Raw genomic sequence first — 18347 nt, forward strand, 5'->3', positions numbered from 1 at the left:
GTAACACCCACAAAATTTCCTGCAAGCATTAAACTTTTTGTAAATACATTTTCAAGTTTCATTAAAAAAAAAAGGACCACCACTTGAAGAAATTGAATATTTGAAGATGGCAAGTTTTCACTTGTACATGTCTCAGCGCAGAAACTGTCTACATATCATTTTCCACCGCTCACACATTGTTCTTCAACCACGCTATTTGGTCAATCGAAATAAAACAGAACAAAAAATATAGAGAAAAAAAATGGATGAAGCTATTTCAACCCTCACAAAAATACAATACAGGTTTAAACAGAAACTAAACCCATTTCTGTAAACCCCACCTAAGTTAGAATACACTACACACATCATCATTCTAAGTGGCCCCTGGGGAAGCACCAACTCACAAACATGCCGGATCCCAGATCGCCCAAAAATGACCCACTATCCCTATATTAGTATTTTCTACCCAGACGAAGAGCTGTCCTCTACTTCGACCAACAACAGCATCATCCTGCAACTATCACCAGAGAGCTCTTGCACCGAGGTGGCGTCTTTACAACCCTCCAATTTAACAAAAATAGAAGAAATTTTGGGTGATTATCTAGTCACCTCTATCGAAAATCTGGTTATCACTCTGAAGCGCTGCCGAGATTTTGAAGAAGATGAAGATTAGCATCCCGAGGATGTCAATTACGAATCCACCATCTCATCCTGTAGCTCACTCGGGGCAATAAGCCCAGGAATGGTTAGCATCCGCTGGCGTTCTCTTTCTCTCTGAACTGCAGCTTCTTCAGCATACAGATCTTTGTTGTCCTGCAGGTGAGGGTTGAACACTCAAAACCAAATTTACAAGCTCAAAAAATAAAGAAAGAAAGTATTCTCACACTAAGGATATGGTTGCAATCAGTGTTTCAAAATATGAATGCGAGTCAAAACATGGCCAAAGAAAATCCTAGTCGACTCGGCATGAAAGTCGAATACTCAGTTGATGCAGCTGAGGACTCGGTTGACGCGGTCATAACTCACGAGTCAAAGTACTTTTGATGGACTTTGTAGAGAAAAAATACAGAATTGGACAAGAACGCGGCCAAGGTAAAAGGAAGTCGACTCCCGGACAAGAACACGGCCAAGGTAAAAGGAAGTCGACTCATGGGAGTCAACGATGACGTGGAGGAGTTTTGAAACTATGTTACAATAAAATGTTAATTTTGTTCCAGGGATCAATGAGTAGTCATTTATTCAAAATTTGTGAAAGAATTAGAGCGATAAAAGACTGAGCAAATGCTGTTTTATGCAAGTAACCTGATCATACATGAATAACTAGCAAGAGATTTCACAATACCAATGTTGGAATACCGACAGAATTGCCGAATGGCACAACCAGTTAAACCAAAAAAATATTTGGCCAAGCAGGAAATATAGCGGTTATGTTTGCTCACAAAATGCTTTAGCAGTTATTTATTATTCAGAAGAACTTCAGCCAATCTAAGGAATGTAAATAAACTGGATAAGGGTTTCAGGGCTGTGCTTATTAGTAAAGACATTGTGGGAGTAGGGCTGTCCAAACTTCTAAACAATTTGGCGATGTCTTCGAAACTCTGAAGCACAGAAAACTCCCAGATCGGAAAAATAAAACGTCCGGGTTGTCATGTGGCACAATTAAATAAAAGACTTTCTTCAACTTCTGTAAAAAGGACTTAACCAAGGCAAGAGCATAAAAGCTTCAGAGGAAGGAATCAACATTCCAAGGAAGCAAGGATATGGGCAACAATAGAGCAACAATTTCCTTCACCACCAACCAGAATAGGATTTTGAACAGAGCTAATGAATCACTTAAGGGAAGATCATTTAGCATGTTTCTAAGCCCATCTCAGAAGTAGAGGCATTATTTTATATTAATCGTGTTACCTGAGCTGAAAATTCTTTTGACTGCACAAGAAAGTCACGGATGTGATCCTTGAATGTTGAAAGGTCATTTCTTGACTCAAAAAGCCCATTGACAAATTGAGTCACCTACAAAAGCCCCAACAACAAAGAGATTAGGAAAAGAAGAAAGGTAATAAGGAAACCAGGTTTGAAAATCGAAGTGCTACCTCTGTCGTTGTCATGTTGGGAAATGATGTCCCCAAGAGTTTTATAGTGTACTCACGAACAAAAATTGCATTATTTGGATATGGATATGGAACTGTAGACGCATCCCATAAAGGTTCCGTCAGTGACCCAGAATCCACCTGAAAACGAGCCAGTTTCAGCAACCTCATTACTAAATAACAGGTGCATAACAAAAAGGGAAATGATATCAGCACAACCATGTTTTAATAATTGGACGGTCCTAGCTTATCTTTTTCTTGAATAAATGGATTTTAAGAGCTTTTTGGGAACTCTAACACCCATTTGACAGCCCTTTAAATATTAAAATTAAAAGACAAGATGCATTAATGCATATAACAAAATATGGTTGTGCTGATATCATTTCCCAACAGAAAAGGCTGGAACACACTATTACCAGGCAGAACAAGTGCTGAAGCACTAACACGTGCAGTTTGAAACCGGGCTTGTGAAACGTGTCTGTCAAGACAGCAAAAATCTCTTGCACAATTGTGAGAAAGTAAGTCTTGTGAAACTGGTTACAGAACTCCGAGACCTGCGAAAAGAACACATCAGAGAACAATTGTGAGAAAGTAAGTTCCATGAAAAAATTACAGAACTCCGAGACCTGCGAAAAGACCACATCAGAGAATAGGAAAAAGGCATTCTGATTAAAACACACAAAACAATAAAGCAATCCAGACCTGAAAGTTCTTAAGCATCTCCAATAAAAGGTTGAGGCCAGTTTCGGCAATATTCCTTTCAGTGTGTCGGAACGCCCAGTTTATAGAATCCATGACTAGCTTGAGTTGCTGGGGTGGGACAGTTAAACATATAAGTATCTATAACAAAACTGGGAATAGAGCTTATGGTGAAATTTTTCAATATGCAGAAAAATATCTATGCCTGCAGCTAAGTGTACATGTCACCGACAAAGTTCTAAACTAACCTGGCTTGACAAATGAAACAATGCATGGAAACAATGCGTTGCAATTGCACGTAATAAAGAAAAGAATTTGAGGCGATGCTCTGGATAATCTTCGAAGTTCTTTGTTATCATCTGCAGAAAGGTTGTTTTTTCCACCTTCATAATTAGAAAAAGTGGAGAAGATATTGCCAAACAACAAAAACTTACAATCCCCACCTCAAGTGTGCATTCAAAGACAGATTCAAATATGTGAGGCACATCCTCTGTCATCGCACCCTTATACCTGTAACCAAGAGTTTCAAGAAATAAGAATAAAACAGGAAATGATGTTTCACGAAATAGGAATTGGAAGCATCCCATAAGCAATATCAATTGAGAAATACGCACATATGCAGAAACTGGACTGTGTCCCCTGTCTGTCAGTATGCAAAAATCATCAATAAATTATGAAACTAACTTCCTCGAGTGATATTTCAGTGGTCCATAACCATAATGTGCTATTTCAGTGATCCAAAATATGAAGCACTATACCATATATAACAGGAGGAAATGGTTTATGTGCAGCTGCACAGATAAGCCACCTCTGCATGGCTGCACAAACCATAGTGGGGGCCACATTTTTGGGGGGATCCAAAGCATTAATTTGGAAGGCCCTTCCATGGATAGGGTGTGTACCAAAAATCAGCCCTATAGGATCATCCTAACCCAATCAAAGTTGGAGGGGAAAATGGACAGACAATGTTCCTGCCCATTTTTTCCCTCCACAAATGGCAGGGTTAGGATAATCCTAAAGGACTGATTTTTGGTACACACCCTATCCATGGAAGCGCCTTCCAAATGAATGCTTTGGATCCCCCCAAAAATGTGGCCCCCCATGGTTTGTGCAGCTGCACACAAACCATTTCCTCATATAACAGACATTTAAAAATTATGCGACGGTTCTAACAAAATGTACCTCACCTGGCCACTGTTTGTTAAAAGAAGTTGATGCTTTGTTTAAAACAACTATCGATTAGATGACATTCATAGTTGTTCAAAACAAGGCTAGACTTATTTTAACAAACTATTTATTTTAACCAAGCATAATAAGGGTTCACATATGACTGCATAAGACCAAAGATCGTTAATAATGGGATCGGCTTGGGAATATAAGACACGTCAACTTAAGCATAAAAGCAATAACAAGTGCCCCTACTAATAAGAGTGGATGGCTGAGTTTGACCGCAAGTCAGCAACTAAATAGAGTAATATAAGAATATTTTGCGCTCAAGTACAAAAGCAGCCTGTCAATGAATTAGCACTCAAGATGCATCAATTAAGAGACGATCAACTCCAATAATGGACATGTTGCATTGCCATATGTAGTTCTACATTCTTCTGATAATTAATTTATAACAAAAGAAAAGATGGGATAAGTGGCACAATCCAAACTTACTTGTTTATAATTGTGGCAAAAAGTGACAAAACTTCAGACTCCCTGGCATCAGGCAAATTCCTAGCATAGTCACCAAGAATAGGATCCATCATTGGTGGAACAAACTGTTTTCCAATTTGTGGTTGATCTTCAGCCTTGTCCACAAATGTTTCAATTAGCTTGAGAGTCTCCCGCTTAACTGATCTGTTTGCAGGTACATGGTATCAATATTACAACGATAGTTCCATTTTCTCATGACCTCATTGAAAGGTAGTCGACATACGGGGCAAGAATAAAATGGAATTCCCAAAGTTTGAGCCTACCTCAGAAGTTTTACATAAGATGATTTAGAGGCAAATGGCCCCCCTCCTGCGATACTATTTGATATAAGCTCGCTGTACATTCTGTAGCAAGCAACAGGCAGTCATGAAAAAAGTACGAAGTATCCAACAAGAATCCAATTAATTAAAAAGAGAGAGAGAAAGAAGGGGATTCCTGAAGCCTACACATAAGAAACCTGATAATTATTACGATTTTTTTATCCAAAATTCATACCTGTACACATTAAGCATGTCCAAAAAGATCAAGGATATTTGTGATAAGAAGTATGTTCCAAGCGAGCAAGCTGCACTGGTGTTTGTCTGCCAAACAGCAACATGTATCACTTGAATTTCACACCCAAAAAGGCAGCAGATTTGATAAACCAATAGAGATGTCAACAAACACATGAAGCAATCCTACAATCTCTTAGCGTGCATGGCGCATATCACAACACAACAGGCTGAAGGAGATGAGAATAGAATAAAAATGTATAGTAGAAAACCTTAGCATTAACTATGTTCAGTTTTGAAAAAGGAACAATAAAATCAATGACTGTCAACAATGTCATTAATCAATAAGTAAATGCAGAAATTGATTATCACATCCAAAAAGTTGAAAAGGAGCTGAAAGAAGTAGAGAATAAGATGAAATCAATAGAAATAATCAACTATGAAAGAAACCAGCAACAAATTTGAAACAAATTTCAAGCCAAGAGAGAGCAAGTTACCCTCAGCCTACATCCATAGCCCGAAAAATAACATTTTCCAGAGTCCCTTTAATATGATTTTGTCAACCATAATACCCTAAAGGGTCCTCAAGTAATGGATCAAGCTCTAGTTCATGTGGACACAACAAATGCACAAAATGCATAAACTAATTCTTTGAAGGACTCCCAAGGCTCAAAACCTCACCTAGACTGAAGTTTGCAAATGGATGCGATATAAACAAAGTAACTACCTTAAAAGTGGATGGGGAAGCACATCTCAATAATCAATAGCCGATGCTTATTCTCCTTCCACTAACATGGACGAAAATGTACTAGCAAGATTTCCTGCCTGATGATCAATCCGAGTCTTTTAACTACCAACAGCAAAATATTAACATATACCAATTAGAGAAGATCAATCCGAGTCTGACCCACCTAACCACACCAAAGGAGTCTCTCTCTCTCTCTCTCTCTCTCTCTCTCTCTCTCTCTCTCTCTCTCTCTCTCTCTCTCTCTCTCTCTCTCTCTCTCTCTCTCTCTCTCTCTCTCTGTGGGTGGGTGGGGGGGTGGTTTGTCTATCGAGCCCAAATTACTATGGCTCAACCCATCAACGTTTAGCTTATAAAACCCGGGAAGGAGAGGATACCACCTAGGGATATGACGTTGCTTACGACACTTGCTCGCCCAAATTTCCGGCCAAGAACCATGAATGGATGTCATAATAATCCCTAGAAACACAGAGGGGTTGTCACCCATAGGATCGTCGTCGAGAAGATTTGCCTCGAAACGCTGTGAATAGTAACGCCTTCAAAGAATCACTTGTACCTTTCCCCACAGACGGGCCATAGCATTGCAGGTAAAAAAAGGGCTCCAAAGAGTTCTGCCTCAAATAAGCCATGGAGCAAAGGCCAAACACCGAAATGATCGGCTATATGACTAGAAAAAACTAAACTTGTGTTGAAGAGATCAAAAATAAAATATGATATCATATGCATCAAGTTATCGTGGAGCATCAAGTGATCAAAAGACTAGGCATCTTTTTTTTTGAAACAAGGTAGCCAATTTTATTAAGAAATAGGACCGAGACGGTCAAAATACATCCATAGGAAGAGAATAAAACAATATAACATAAAGCACATGAATAAGGTCACAACGGAAGGGAATTGAAGAGAGCTAGAGATTCCTTGGAAATCCCATCTCTAGCTAACCTACCAGCCACCTGATTCCCAGATCGACCATGAAGAAACCCAACCTCCAAGGACCTCATCCAATCAAAAATTTCATCAAACAACCAATCAAATCTCCAAGGAGGCTTATGAGATCCATTTAGCCAACGGATGACATAGATGAGTCTCATTCTACCACTACTTGTAACTATATGGTTTCTCATGACAAGCTCTAAACCATGATATATTGCACGCACCTCAGCCTCCGAGGCATCCGCCGTTCCAATAGGCCTCGCATAAGCGCACAGTACCTCAATCTATGAAGCACGGATACGGGTGCGGGTACGACACGACACGGGTACGTGGGTACGCGATTTTCCAAAAAAAAAAAAGGTGCGGGTACATTCGGATATTTTTAATATTTTAATATATATTTATAAAAATTAAAAAAAATAATTGGAGAGCAATCAAATAACAATAACATCACCAAAATGGAAAATTCTAATATTACTCTTCATTTCATAATTGATTAAGTTCCATATTTCATAACATGAGGCATCAATACATCATTCCTTAGAGAAAAAAAGTTTGTCACCAGTGTGTTGACCAGTGCCTGACAAGATGAATAATTTTTAGAGACCAAATTATGAGATTTTTTATACTGGACTTTTGGAATTTAATAATGTTTGGACATGATAGATTTTATGAATTTTTAAAATTTGAAAAATATCCCACCGTTTGGAAGTTAATAAAGTTAGAATTTTGACCCAACCATTTTTCTTCAGATTTTGTACTAGAACAGGAGAGTTGACTTATTTTTCCTTTTGGATTTGGGTCTTGAAACTATTTTTAATAAATCCAAATGGGAGGTATTCCGTTATTTACATGTAAATCTTAAGATGGACAATAAAATAGTAAAGACATTTACTTAAATACTTTACATGTAAATACTAAGTACAGGAGAGGAGAGAGAAGAAGCACAGGAAGGATTTAAACCAGATAAGAGAAGCAGGAGGTGTCGGGTGCGCGTGGGTGCGCACCTGACACGCACCCAGCAACCAAAATTGGGATTTTTTTAAAAAAAATAATTGGGGTATGTACCCAAGACGTACCCGCACCCAATAAGTGTCGGGTAGGGTACGGGAGCCCCGGGAGAGTACCCGTGCTTCCTAGACCTCAATGTATTCATCCCTGAGAGCTCCCCCAACTCCTGCTGGGCTAGGGTTCCAAAAGCTAGATCCATCAAAGTTAAGCTTTAAGAAACCGGGTGGAGGAGGAACCCAATCTTGAACAATCGTCTGTTTGACTTTGTTCTCAATACTGATGTAAATATCCCTCCATCTTTTCCAAAGATCATATGCAGGCACAAACTTGAATGAAGAGACTTTACCCATGAAATAGTTAAAGCAATCGCTTTAACAAATAAATATGACGAACTCTTAGCTTTACCTTTGAAATTTCTAGCATTTCTTTCCTTCCAGACTACCCAAAGGGTTGCAGGGAAAGAAACATTCCAGAAAATTCTAGGCATCTTCTAAGTATAAAGAACGGTGATTCACAATAATCTTTCATCTAACATGGAGATGAACGATGGTCAGAATCTTGTTCATACATGTCGTCCAACAAAACACAATGACCCTATGGGGAGAGCAGGGCCTTATTCATCTATCTCAATTGTGATTATGGGATTCTTTTTTCATGTTACTTATGAAGTATTGATGAGTTCTTTTTTTGTTTATGATATTTGGGTTAACTATTGCTCATCTGGATTGGGTTTGCCGTATTTTTCAAGCCCAAGAGAAAATCATGTTGGGACTGACTTTCAGTGTTACTACCCGAGTAAGCTACCAATAATGGTTTCTTGTTAAATTATTTCATGCACTGAGCAGACGAAAAAAATAAAAGAGAGTTGCAAATGGGCCTATCAAATTGTAAGAGGTAAAAGAAAATTTAGCTAACTTATATATATATATATATATATATATATATATATATATATAACATCCAAAATAACCCTATAATTCCCATTGAAGGATATACCAAAATAAACTAGATTCAAAAGATTTCTAATTTTCTCATTAAACTTCCCAAAAAATCCGATTTCGACCCAAATCCAAGAACACTAATTGCTGAAACAAAACAATTCTGATGGCACCTCTCCCTTGAAGGACTTGCAAGATTGATTATGAACTTTAAACCAATTTGAACCACCCAAGAATTTTGAAATAACCCCTACCGATCTACTTTTTCCAGCACCCAACCTACTTCCCCTTTTGCCAACACCCTATAATCCTACAACCAGCATATAGAGAAGAACATACAATTGGCCAATTGGCATTGACCCAACCACAAAAGATGATCATATTCCATCGGTCGGCTCTATGGTATAAGCCTTTCGGCCCGGCATTTTCCGAAATGTAGTACACGGGTATCCCATAACATACCATAAGACCCCAAGTGATACAGAAATAAAATTCCATCAAATTTAACCAGATTTAGCTTAGAAGACGGAATAAATAATCAATCCAAAATAGAATCTATAATGCTCAGATAGCAAAACATACTTGCAAATATGTGACATCAACAAGCAGCAAGCAAGAGAATTAGCTTGAAGAGAATAGAATATGCCTGATACATTCACAACTACTATGACCACCAAAAGGATCCAAAAAGCATCTACTACGAGCATTAGTGTCATATCATGTCGAGTACGTTGAGTTAGGCCCACAGAGGTATCTAGATATCATAGGTTGAGATAGCAATAAAAATGGGGTTGAAGGAGATTGCAAAATCAAGTACAGGGACACATTATTGTAGCCTTCTAGGTATAACGAACAGATAATAACAAAAGGTAGGATTGATTTTAAAACAGGTCTAACCCATTTTAAAATGGATAGGGCTTGGGGCTGTGGCAGATTGCAAATTTCATGGAACAAAAAAACCAAGCAGTTTTTTTTACAGGAAAATCCAATAAAGTCCAATGTGATTTGATGCAAGAATTTTTAGAGTTTATTGTTATTCAAAGGCGGGACAGAATGGACCTCAACATTTACATCTTTTTGTGATAATTTAGAGCATATCATACAAGTGGTTAGACAGTAATACCTGCAATATGTTAAGTACAGTTCGGATTACATCTTGATCCTTCAGAAAATCAACACTGAGGCGTGCCTGTCCAATAATTTCAGCCCATTTCTGCATCAAAAAATATGCTCAAAAGTTAAAGATGTCAGGAATTACCTACTGACATTAATGAAACAAAATTTTAAAAAAATGAAAAATTCAATACCTGATTTGGAAGTTCCATCAATCTCTGGAGATACTCATCCCTCTTCTGAGGATCAGATTCTGCTTGAATCATATGGCCCACCTACACACATGCAGACCCATAACTTAACTTTCTTTTGATAGGCAAGTTGGATTTGAACATGTGCCCTCAATGCTGAGACAATTAGTCTCATAAAACTGAGCTACAGGCTCAACCCTAACTGCTTTGCTTCCTAAATAAATACACGAAAGAAACATCTCAAGGCAAAAGACTATCAACGTACCGATTCATAAAATGTATGAATCTGGTGAGGCTCTAGATCTGCCACAGTTACCGGAAGACCAGATAAAAGTTCAGATACAAACGGTTCGTTTTCCCCTACCTGCAAAATAATTGAATAATTACTGAACATTCAAGATCTACAATATGAAACTCCCAGCGAATATTCATTGAACAAAAATTACAATTGTGTTTGCCAAAACAAAGATGATCGTAGTTGATTCACAATATATAATGATTGGCTAGAAGACTGCCACATGTGACATTAGGTAAAAAAGAACTTTGCTACCTGACCTTTAAAATCAATTAAGTCAACTACAGTAATCGAACAACAAGTTTATTTTAAGGTCATACCCAACATATTCCATGCCTTAGTTGAATCAGAGTAAGAAGACCTCTGAATTCTAATATTTTAGTTAGTCAATATGTATTACACACAGAGCGCTTGGATTATATATATACATAACAGTTGGACATTACTCCTTTGACCTTAAAGAGTATTTGTTCCCTGGTTGAACAAAAGGAAAGTTCCCAGAGCTTTTTTTAAGAAAATGTATGCATGTACATAATATAAATGCATACACTAATACACATAGATAAGTAGTCATATCTGCCTCGAGCTCAACTGTGATGCAAGCGAGAATGCCGGAACAATGTTGAGTACGGAGGAATCCAACTAAGAACTATGTCAAAACGATCTCTGATCGACCTAAAGTTTCAATACAAAAGAAACAAAAAGAGAATCCAAAAGTTGTGGGCTAGCACTCCAAAAATTGTACATAAAACAATATTCTAAAGGGAAATGGTTTTAGCACAAACATGTTTTGATAGTTGATACATGCGCTCATGTATCTTATCTTTTAGTATACATGCGGTTCCCAAAAAACACTTTCCACACAATTAAATACTAAAAGACAAGATACATGAGCGCATGTATCAAAACATAGTTGTGCTGAAATCAATAGCCTATTCTAAAATGTCCACAAAATCGGGTTACGAGCAGATATAAACAATAACTAAGAAATAAAATAATGCATAGAAGCTAAAAGGTAAAACGCTCTTATCAAACAATGTCGGATCGACAACCACAGCCTCGAGACGGCATATGATGGCAGAGCTGTCATGACTATATTCCTCGTCTGAGTCGTCTCAAGCAATGTCACTATTTTCAAAATATAGCGTTTTTATCGCGACATTTTGATAAAACGACAAAATCCCAAATGAATCCCGAGATTTTAAGAATATAGCGATATTTTCGTTTTTATCAAATATCCTGATAATATCGCGATATTATCCCAATATTTTTACGATATTTTTATTTTATATTTTTTTCTTAAATTTAATATTTTTATATATTTTTTACATAATTTTATTTTTACGGTTTATTTCCCGATATAAACCCGAAAAAATAATAAAAATTAATATATCCCGTGATTTTCCCTTGCCGAGAAATTCCCGAGAACGACATTTGTGACATAGGTCTCAAGTAGCCTTGTATCAATATAAAATTCCCCATGATCCAACATTTCGGTCAAAAGTTATGACCAAATAGCTTTCTCCTATGTGTGGGCACCTAAATGTCATGGACCCTGCAGCCTCTTGCTCCTACTTGGTTGTTTCTAAAAATCATGTTCCTCCGCATAATCATCTACTATGAATCTATGACCCACACTCCATCATACTCCCGAGTTGGGAACAATTCACCCTTGAATTCATGAGGACTTCATTCGTCAAGTCACCATGATATGGTACCAAGTGCTTGACATTGAATACATATTTTACTTCACACAGTAGGCATCATCATTAATGAACTGAGTGATCTCAAACGGACCGAACTTCCTCTGGCTCAACTTTCGTTGTGTTCCCAAAGGCAACCGATATTCAGTAAGAATGACCCAAACAAAGTCCCCCACCTCAAAGATGACTCATCGATGATGAGATGAGGATTATCTGTTGCCGTTTTGTACTTTGTGGATGGCTCTTGTAGCTTCAAAAACACCATCTCACGACTTTCTCGCAATGTGCTCAACACATCATCAGCTTTCACCCTAGCCGGCCCGCGTGATATAGAAGCAAAATCCAATGCAAACCTCGAATTTTCCCCAATTATTTCTTCAATTGGGCGAAATTCCGTAGATAGATTGATTGACTGAATGGTTAATGAAAAATTCAGTCTGAAAAAATGCATCATCCCACTACTTCGGGCTACTTCCCACCAAACTATACGGCACAGTACTCAAACTCATGTCAACGGCCTCCGTTTGCCCATTGGTATATTGATGGTGTGCACTACTGAAAATGAGTGATGTACCCAAATTCTTCAACAAGCTCTGCCAAATGTGACTCACGAACTTGAAATCCCTGTCAAAGGCTGTTAAAATGTTAAAGTATAAAAGAATAAATAAAGCCTTCTCCAACAGCTTAAGCTTTTGGAGTAACTGGTTCTTTCACATTGTATCGGACCAAAGGTCCCGAGTTCCTCCTTGACGTCAAAAATCCGCATGTAATGGTCTACCCAAAGAACGAGGACGTGAGGGGGAGTGTTAAAAAAGTATAAAAGAATAAATAAAGCCTTCTCCAACAGCTTAAGCTTTTGGAGTAACTAGTTGTTTCACAAAGGCAATTGAATAGGGAACTCCAAGCAAATGGTACAAATCTCTAAAAAAAAATGGGCAATATGACGCATTCATCGTCTTTCGACAAGCAAAAAAATGGGATATATTGCCCACCACTACAAATATTGTATCTAGACCCTCCCTACATGACTACCCCAAAACATAACTCATATTGATGTTGAAACACTAAAACTCCGGAATTGGCAAGGGTAAATATAACCCAGCATCACTTGTTGTAACTTTGGGCACCTGGAATATGTGACAACGATCCAAAAACCTGAATGCATCCCGCTGCACCTGAGGCCAAAAGTACAACGTGGTAACCAACTGTAAGGCCTTGACACACTCAGAATATCCTTCACCATGCAATTCATTCGCTATCTTCAACCATGGATAACTCTCTGGAATGCACGGCCTCGTATCCCGAAAGAGTAAATCATCAACTGATTTCTGCCCTGTAACTCTTCCACTGTTTTAGAGAAGAGAGGACCATATGTGTATAAATCACGGAAAACATCAAAACGTACTATCTGTGCTCGCATGGTGGTCACTAAAGAAATCTTCCGGCCAAAGGGATCCACGACTTGATTCAGCTCGCCAGCCTTGTGCTTTAGGAAAAATGAGAATTCTTGCAAATAACTTGCCCACTTAGCTTGCCGACTATTAAGCCACTGCTAATTGTTGGTGTATTTCAGTGCCCCGAAGTCAGAATATAAGACAAACTCCGTGCAACGAGAATCTCGCCAAAGCCTGAGCGGTGACATTATATATCGCTACATAAAACTTCACATCATAAATGATGCATTTCAATTTCGACATGTTTAATTTCTCACTTCTTGACTACTTTGACGAAGAACTGCCTCTATCTCCACATATGATGTGTCACAATAAACCTTAAAAAGGTTGATTGAAATTGAGTATAACAAGTACTATGTAATGAACTGCAAGATGAATTGATGATACAATGAAGCGAAGCAATAAAATCTTTGAGCCAAGTGCATGTTCTGAGGGAGTGACCACTCCAATATACTTTGTATTTTCATGTGGTCCACAGAAATACCGTCACTCAAGATTTCATATCCCAGAAATACCACTCTCGCATGCATAAAGTAGCAATTCTTCAATGCCGCAAATATCTACTTCCTACGCAGAACGGACAAAATACCACGTAAATGTGGCAAGTGGGATACCGTGTGAGGCTTAGGCCCATATTTCAAGCCCGATCCCCACCCTCCCCCCAAAAAAAAAAAAAATCCACCAACCAAAACCGGGAAAAAAAGTAGGATACTGGGTTGGCAGTGTAGATAAGGATATCATCAAAATATACTAGGGGTGCAACTCGGGTTGAGGCCAACCCAACCCAACCCGAGGAACCCATTTTTCCAACCCAACCCGATTTCCAACCTGCCTGGGTTCAACCCAACCCAACCCGATTTGCAATTTCCTCTACCCGACCCAACCTAATATCGAATTCGGGTTGGGTTGGGTCGAGTTGACCCAATTTGATATGGTACCAACAGTTGAGCACCTCAACTCAAGCCGGGTTCTTTTGGATTTTGAGAACCAATAGTGAGTCACCAATAATCAGTTTTTGACTCACAATCGGTTCTCAAAATCCAAAACAAACAGGGACTAACAATTAACAAAGGGAAATGTTATCCGCACTACTATATTCTGATGATGACACTCCTCACTTCATTAAAGTAAGGTATGGCCTGCCGCCCGCACCATAGGATTATCCAAACCGTCCATTGTGCACTGTGGAGACTATTTCAATGTTGAAAAAGAAAAACACACACAGAACTTCATCAGATGGAATACAGTAATATTAATATAAGCTAGGATCATATGTATATGTTGGAATTAACAGCACTTCTGAATGGGAATTTGAAATTTCCAATTCGGGTTGGGTCGGGTCGGGTTGCGCGACACCCCAACCCGATTTTCAATTCGGGTTGATTTTTTCCAACCCTAACCCAACCCGATGTCTTAACCCGACCCAACCGACCCGAGTTGCACCCCTAAAATATACTACTACAAAGTGCCTCTTGAACAGCCTAAGCACGTTATTCATGGCCCTCATAAACATGCTAGTGGAATAAAAAAGCTCAAACAGCATGACTACAGGCCTCCCTCCCCTCTCCTTCTCCCTCCTCCTCCTCCTCCTCCTCTTCATGGCTGTTTTCCACTTGTGCCCTGGCTTGATACTAATCCGGTGATATCTGCTCATCAAATCCAAATTCAAAATATATTAGTCCATGACAGTTGGTCCAACACGCCATGAGTCGAATGGGGAAATGATACTTCAGAGTAATTTTATTGATTGCCCTAGTGTCCACGCATCCTACATACGCCAATCTTTCTTCAGTGTCAACAATGCAAGGACTACAAAAGGGCTAGGCACTCTCGTATAAACCCCCTCTTTAAGAGCTCATTTACTTGCTGATTGAGCTCTTTGTGAGCCCTTATGGCTCATCCTAAAGTGACCTCAACTAGGTAACCTTGCATCCAGCACCAAATCTATCTGATGTTGGATATTCCTCACAAGGGTAAACCCATCGGCAAATCATCTGATAACACATACAAGAACTTGCATTTCACACCAAATGGTTCCAACTTTCCCGGAGAGAACAAAACCTACTCCTGACTCTTTCATGGTGTCTGTGTGAACTTAGCCATCATAAGTAAACTAGTACCCTCCATATGATTTATGCCCAACTTCCTTCAATGGCGCAAGTACGATTCAAATTTGGTTGAACAGGAAGTAGGTATTTCATCTTCCATACTGCACAATACTCATCATACAACCATTGACATCCCAAAAGTGCGTGATATGCATCCATACCAACTACGACACACCACACTCTATCCATACAGTTTTGTCCATGAGAAAAAAACAAGGCATTGTTCCGAAATTGTTAAACCATGCCCCTTACAGAGCCGTGCTAGCTAGTACACGTGTGTTGTATATTCAACGGAAGTTATGTAACAGCCCTCCTCAGATACAACATTTTCTCACAATTTCCCGAATCGGTCGCTATTTGACAAACACAAAAATATTTTTCACGGCAAAAGTGTATCACGTGATATTTCAAATTTTATAGTTGTTTTTGAGCTGATATCGAGAAATTTTGAAAATTTTAAATTTTAAAATTTACAAACAAAATTAGGAACACAAATAATATCATGAATTTAATGCGATATTTTCACCATTATTATTAGGTAAAAAATAAAATATGATATCTCTATCATTTTTAAGAATCTTGAAAAAAAAAACTTCAAGAGTTCGTCGTTTTATCAAAAAATCACAAAATAACATAATATTTTCATAAAAAATCTGAGATATTTGTAACTATGCTACCCGGCACAAATTTTGCTTTCGAAGGTACATGTCACCCCCGGCTTCCTTGGGTGTAAAACACGCTCCCAGAGAAACTAGGGCACCTCCAACATCACTCGATAGCACCAACTCCTACGAATCATCATCCTCAAAACGTCAAAAAAAGGGGCAATGGTCGACCTCGTCTGAAATGTCAAACTCTTCTTCCTCCATGAACAATTGCTGCTCGGATCGGCAGAAATTTTTTCTACTATCCGCAGCACTATGCCTCGAGTCCCCACAAATGAAGCACTTCAGTCCGGTTGTCCCCGTCATCGCCGTTCAAGGTTGCTTGAAAAGGGGGCCATGTTGCACGCCCCCGGCTTGTTCAGGGAGAGACATGGCTGCCGACCCAAAGCCCACAAGTGCACCTCCACTCCATCCCACCTTCACACCAAGCTATTGGCTTGCCTTTTTGAAAATTCTCTCTAGGATTAGGGCCCGTTGGTGTGCTTCTGATACAGAAAATATGTTAAACAGGTTGAAGATGTCCTATGTTCATTTGTAAGCCTCCAAGATAATAAGCCACTAACTGCTGGTCAATCTTTTCCAAGTCGTAGCTCACCACAAAGTGGCAAAATTACTTCAGATAGGCATCAAAAGTACCCTCACCCAATCAGAGATGTTGCAAACATTTATACCAGTGTTAAAAAACTGGTTGACAGGACAAGGAACTCGCCCGAGTCGACAAGAATTTTCGTGGCCGTGTTTCGCATCACATTTGAGTTTTTATGCATACATGAGACAAGCATAATCGTGAGGAAGAAAGTCCTCCATCTACTTTTTCATCATCACCCCAATCTACGATTTACTCTTCCCTTCAATTCTCGCATGAAGGTTCCTACCAAAGGTTAATAAAAAAAGCCCATGCTCCTTATACTATTGCATAGTCAAAGGAAAGGCCACATGAAGTTGAGCATAGAGGCCAGAAGCAAGAAGCTATAGGGATAACAAATGAAATTATGGAACACAACTATAAATGGATACTAAAGCAACAGTAGATCTGAGCATCATAAAAGTATTAGAAGTCATTACTCTATCCATAAGTAGCAACCACTACCAAAAATAAAATATTAATTAAAAATCAGTTTCAATTTTAACTATAAAGAAAACAAAAAAAAAAGAAGCAAGAGAAAGAAAGGGGGAGCATTACCTGTGTGATTACAAATTTACGCTTGCATTTTTGAACAATTTTTAAAAATGTATCACACGCCATATCCTGAAAGCGGAAAAAAAAGAAGAAAAAAACAGGTTTACCATTATATATAAGTGCCAATAAATGCATAAACTAAACCATTCAAAAAAATGCATAAACTAAATCATGTGAACAATAAAGCAAGTAACATGAGAGTAGTTAAACCAAAGAAGAGCACTAAAGCAAGAAAGATATTCCTGAAGTCAAGGATAAAAAACCCATTCAAGTCAATATCCAAGGCAAGAAGATCCAATTTTTTGTAAATGAATAGAAAAGGCTTGACCAAAATTGTAAGGCCCTGGAGGCTTGGAAAAGTCAGTCCAAGTCCAAAAAATGTCACTATGGAAGCACGTTTATCTTGAATAAGTCAGTTCTAGTCCAAAAAATATCAATATGGTGTTGAGTTATATGTGACTTGGAGAAGCCACACATAAAACTTGGCCGTCATCCAAATGACAACTAAAGAAAATGTTAAAAGCAAAATGAAAAAAATGTAGTGCCAAAACAAAAGAGATAACTTGAGATATTCATTGCAATGAGCGTATAAAATGTCACATTGGGACCATGAGAAAATGTGATGAACTTTTTGGAAATTCAGTAAAAGTTTGGCATCAGCATTTAACCATTTCATTATGCTAGGAAGTCCCCTCCGATCCACAAATCAAATGGAGTACATGAAATGAGATTGAGCAATGAAAACAATTGACGCACAGCAACACATGCATGTACATAGGCTTTTCTAAAGTTCTGGCAATATGCATGTATATCTGTTTTAGTTTGGCTTGTTGGAAATTTCCTTTCAGTAATTTATGTATGTTATCTGTTTTGTTAACTGATTCATTAGCCGACCCAACTAGTTTGGGACAAAGGCTTAGTTGAGTTGAGTTGAGTTATCTGTTTTGTTAACTGTTTTATCTATTTTTGTAACTATGGATGTATTTAGACTTCTTACATTTTTGTCACACTCTCATGTGTTCTGGTTTTCCTTTCTGATATATTTATTGCTTGC

The 18347-nt window shown here is 38.4% G+C and overlaps 1 protein-coding gene across 2 annotated transcripts in view; it reads right to left on the reverse strand.

Moving 5' to 3' along the window:
- Positions 1-83: 83 nt before the first annotated feature.
- Positions 84-18347, reverse strand: part of LOC143884095 (protein EXPORTIN 1A) — a 42594-nt gene continuing 24330 nt past the window's right edge. The window contains exons 19-32 of one of the 2 annotated variants that reach the window (XR_013252733.1): positions 17297-17362; positions 10154-10252; positions 9892-9972; positions 9708-9797; positions 4965-5050; positions 4733-4813; positions 4431-4613; positions 3212-3278; positions 3017-3127; positions 2772-2879; positions 2486-2623; positions 2129-2210; positions 1888-1992; positions 84-792 (exon numbers count right to left, since the gene is read on the reverse strand). Coding sequence is in view for 1 of the 2 variants with exons in the window: in XM_077387483.1 (XP_077243598.1) it covers positions 670-792; positions 1888-1992; positions 2073-2210; positions 2486-2623; positions 2772-2879; positions 3017-3127; positions 3212-3278; positions 4431-4613; positions 4733-4813; positions 4965-5050; positions 9708-9797; positions 9892-9972; positions 10154-10252; positions 17297-17362 (1476 nt within the window). In the remaining variant the exon portion in view is untranslated. Of the gene's footprint in view, positions 793-1887; positions 1993-2072; positions 2211-2485; positions 2624-2771; positions 2880-3016; positions 3128-3211; positions 3279-4430; positions 4614-4732; positions 4814-4964; positions 5051-9707; positions 9798-9891; positions 9973-10153; positions 10253-17296; positions 17363-18347 lie in introns of both variants that reach the window. The other variant, XM_077387483.1, reaches the window with a different exon arrangement.

Source organism: Tasmannia lanceolata, unplaced genomic scaffold (genome assembly GCF_043159265.1).
Source record: "Tasmannia lanceolata isolate RefF3 unplaced genomic scaffold, GAP_Taslan_0.1 ptg000008l, whole genome shotgun sequence".
Lineage (NCBI taxonomy): Eukaryota > Viridiplantae > Streptophyta > Magnoliopsida > Canellales > Winteraceae > Tasmannia > Tasmannia lanceolata.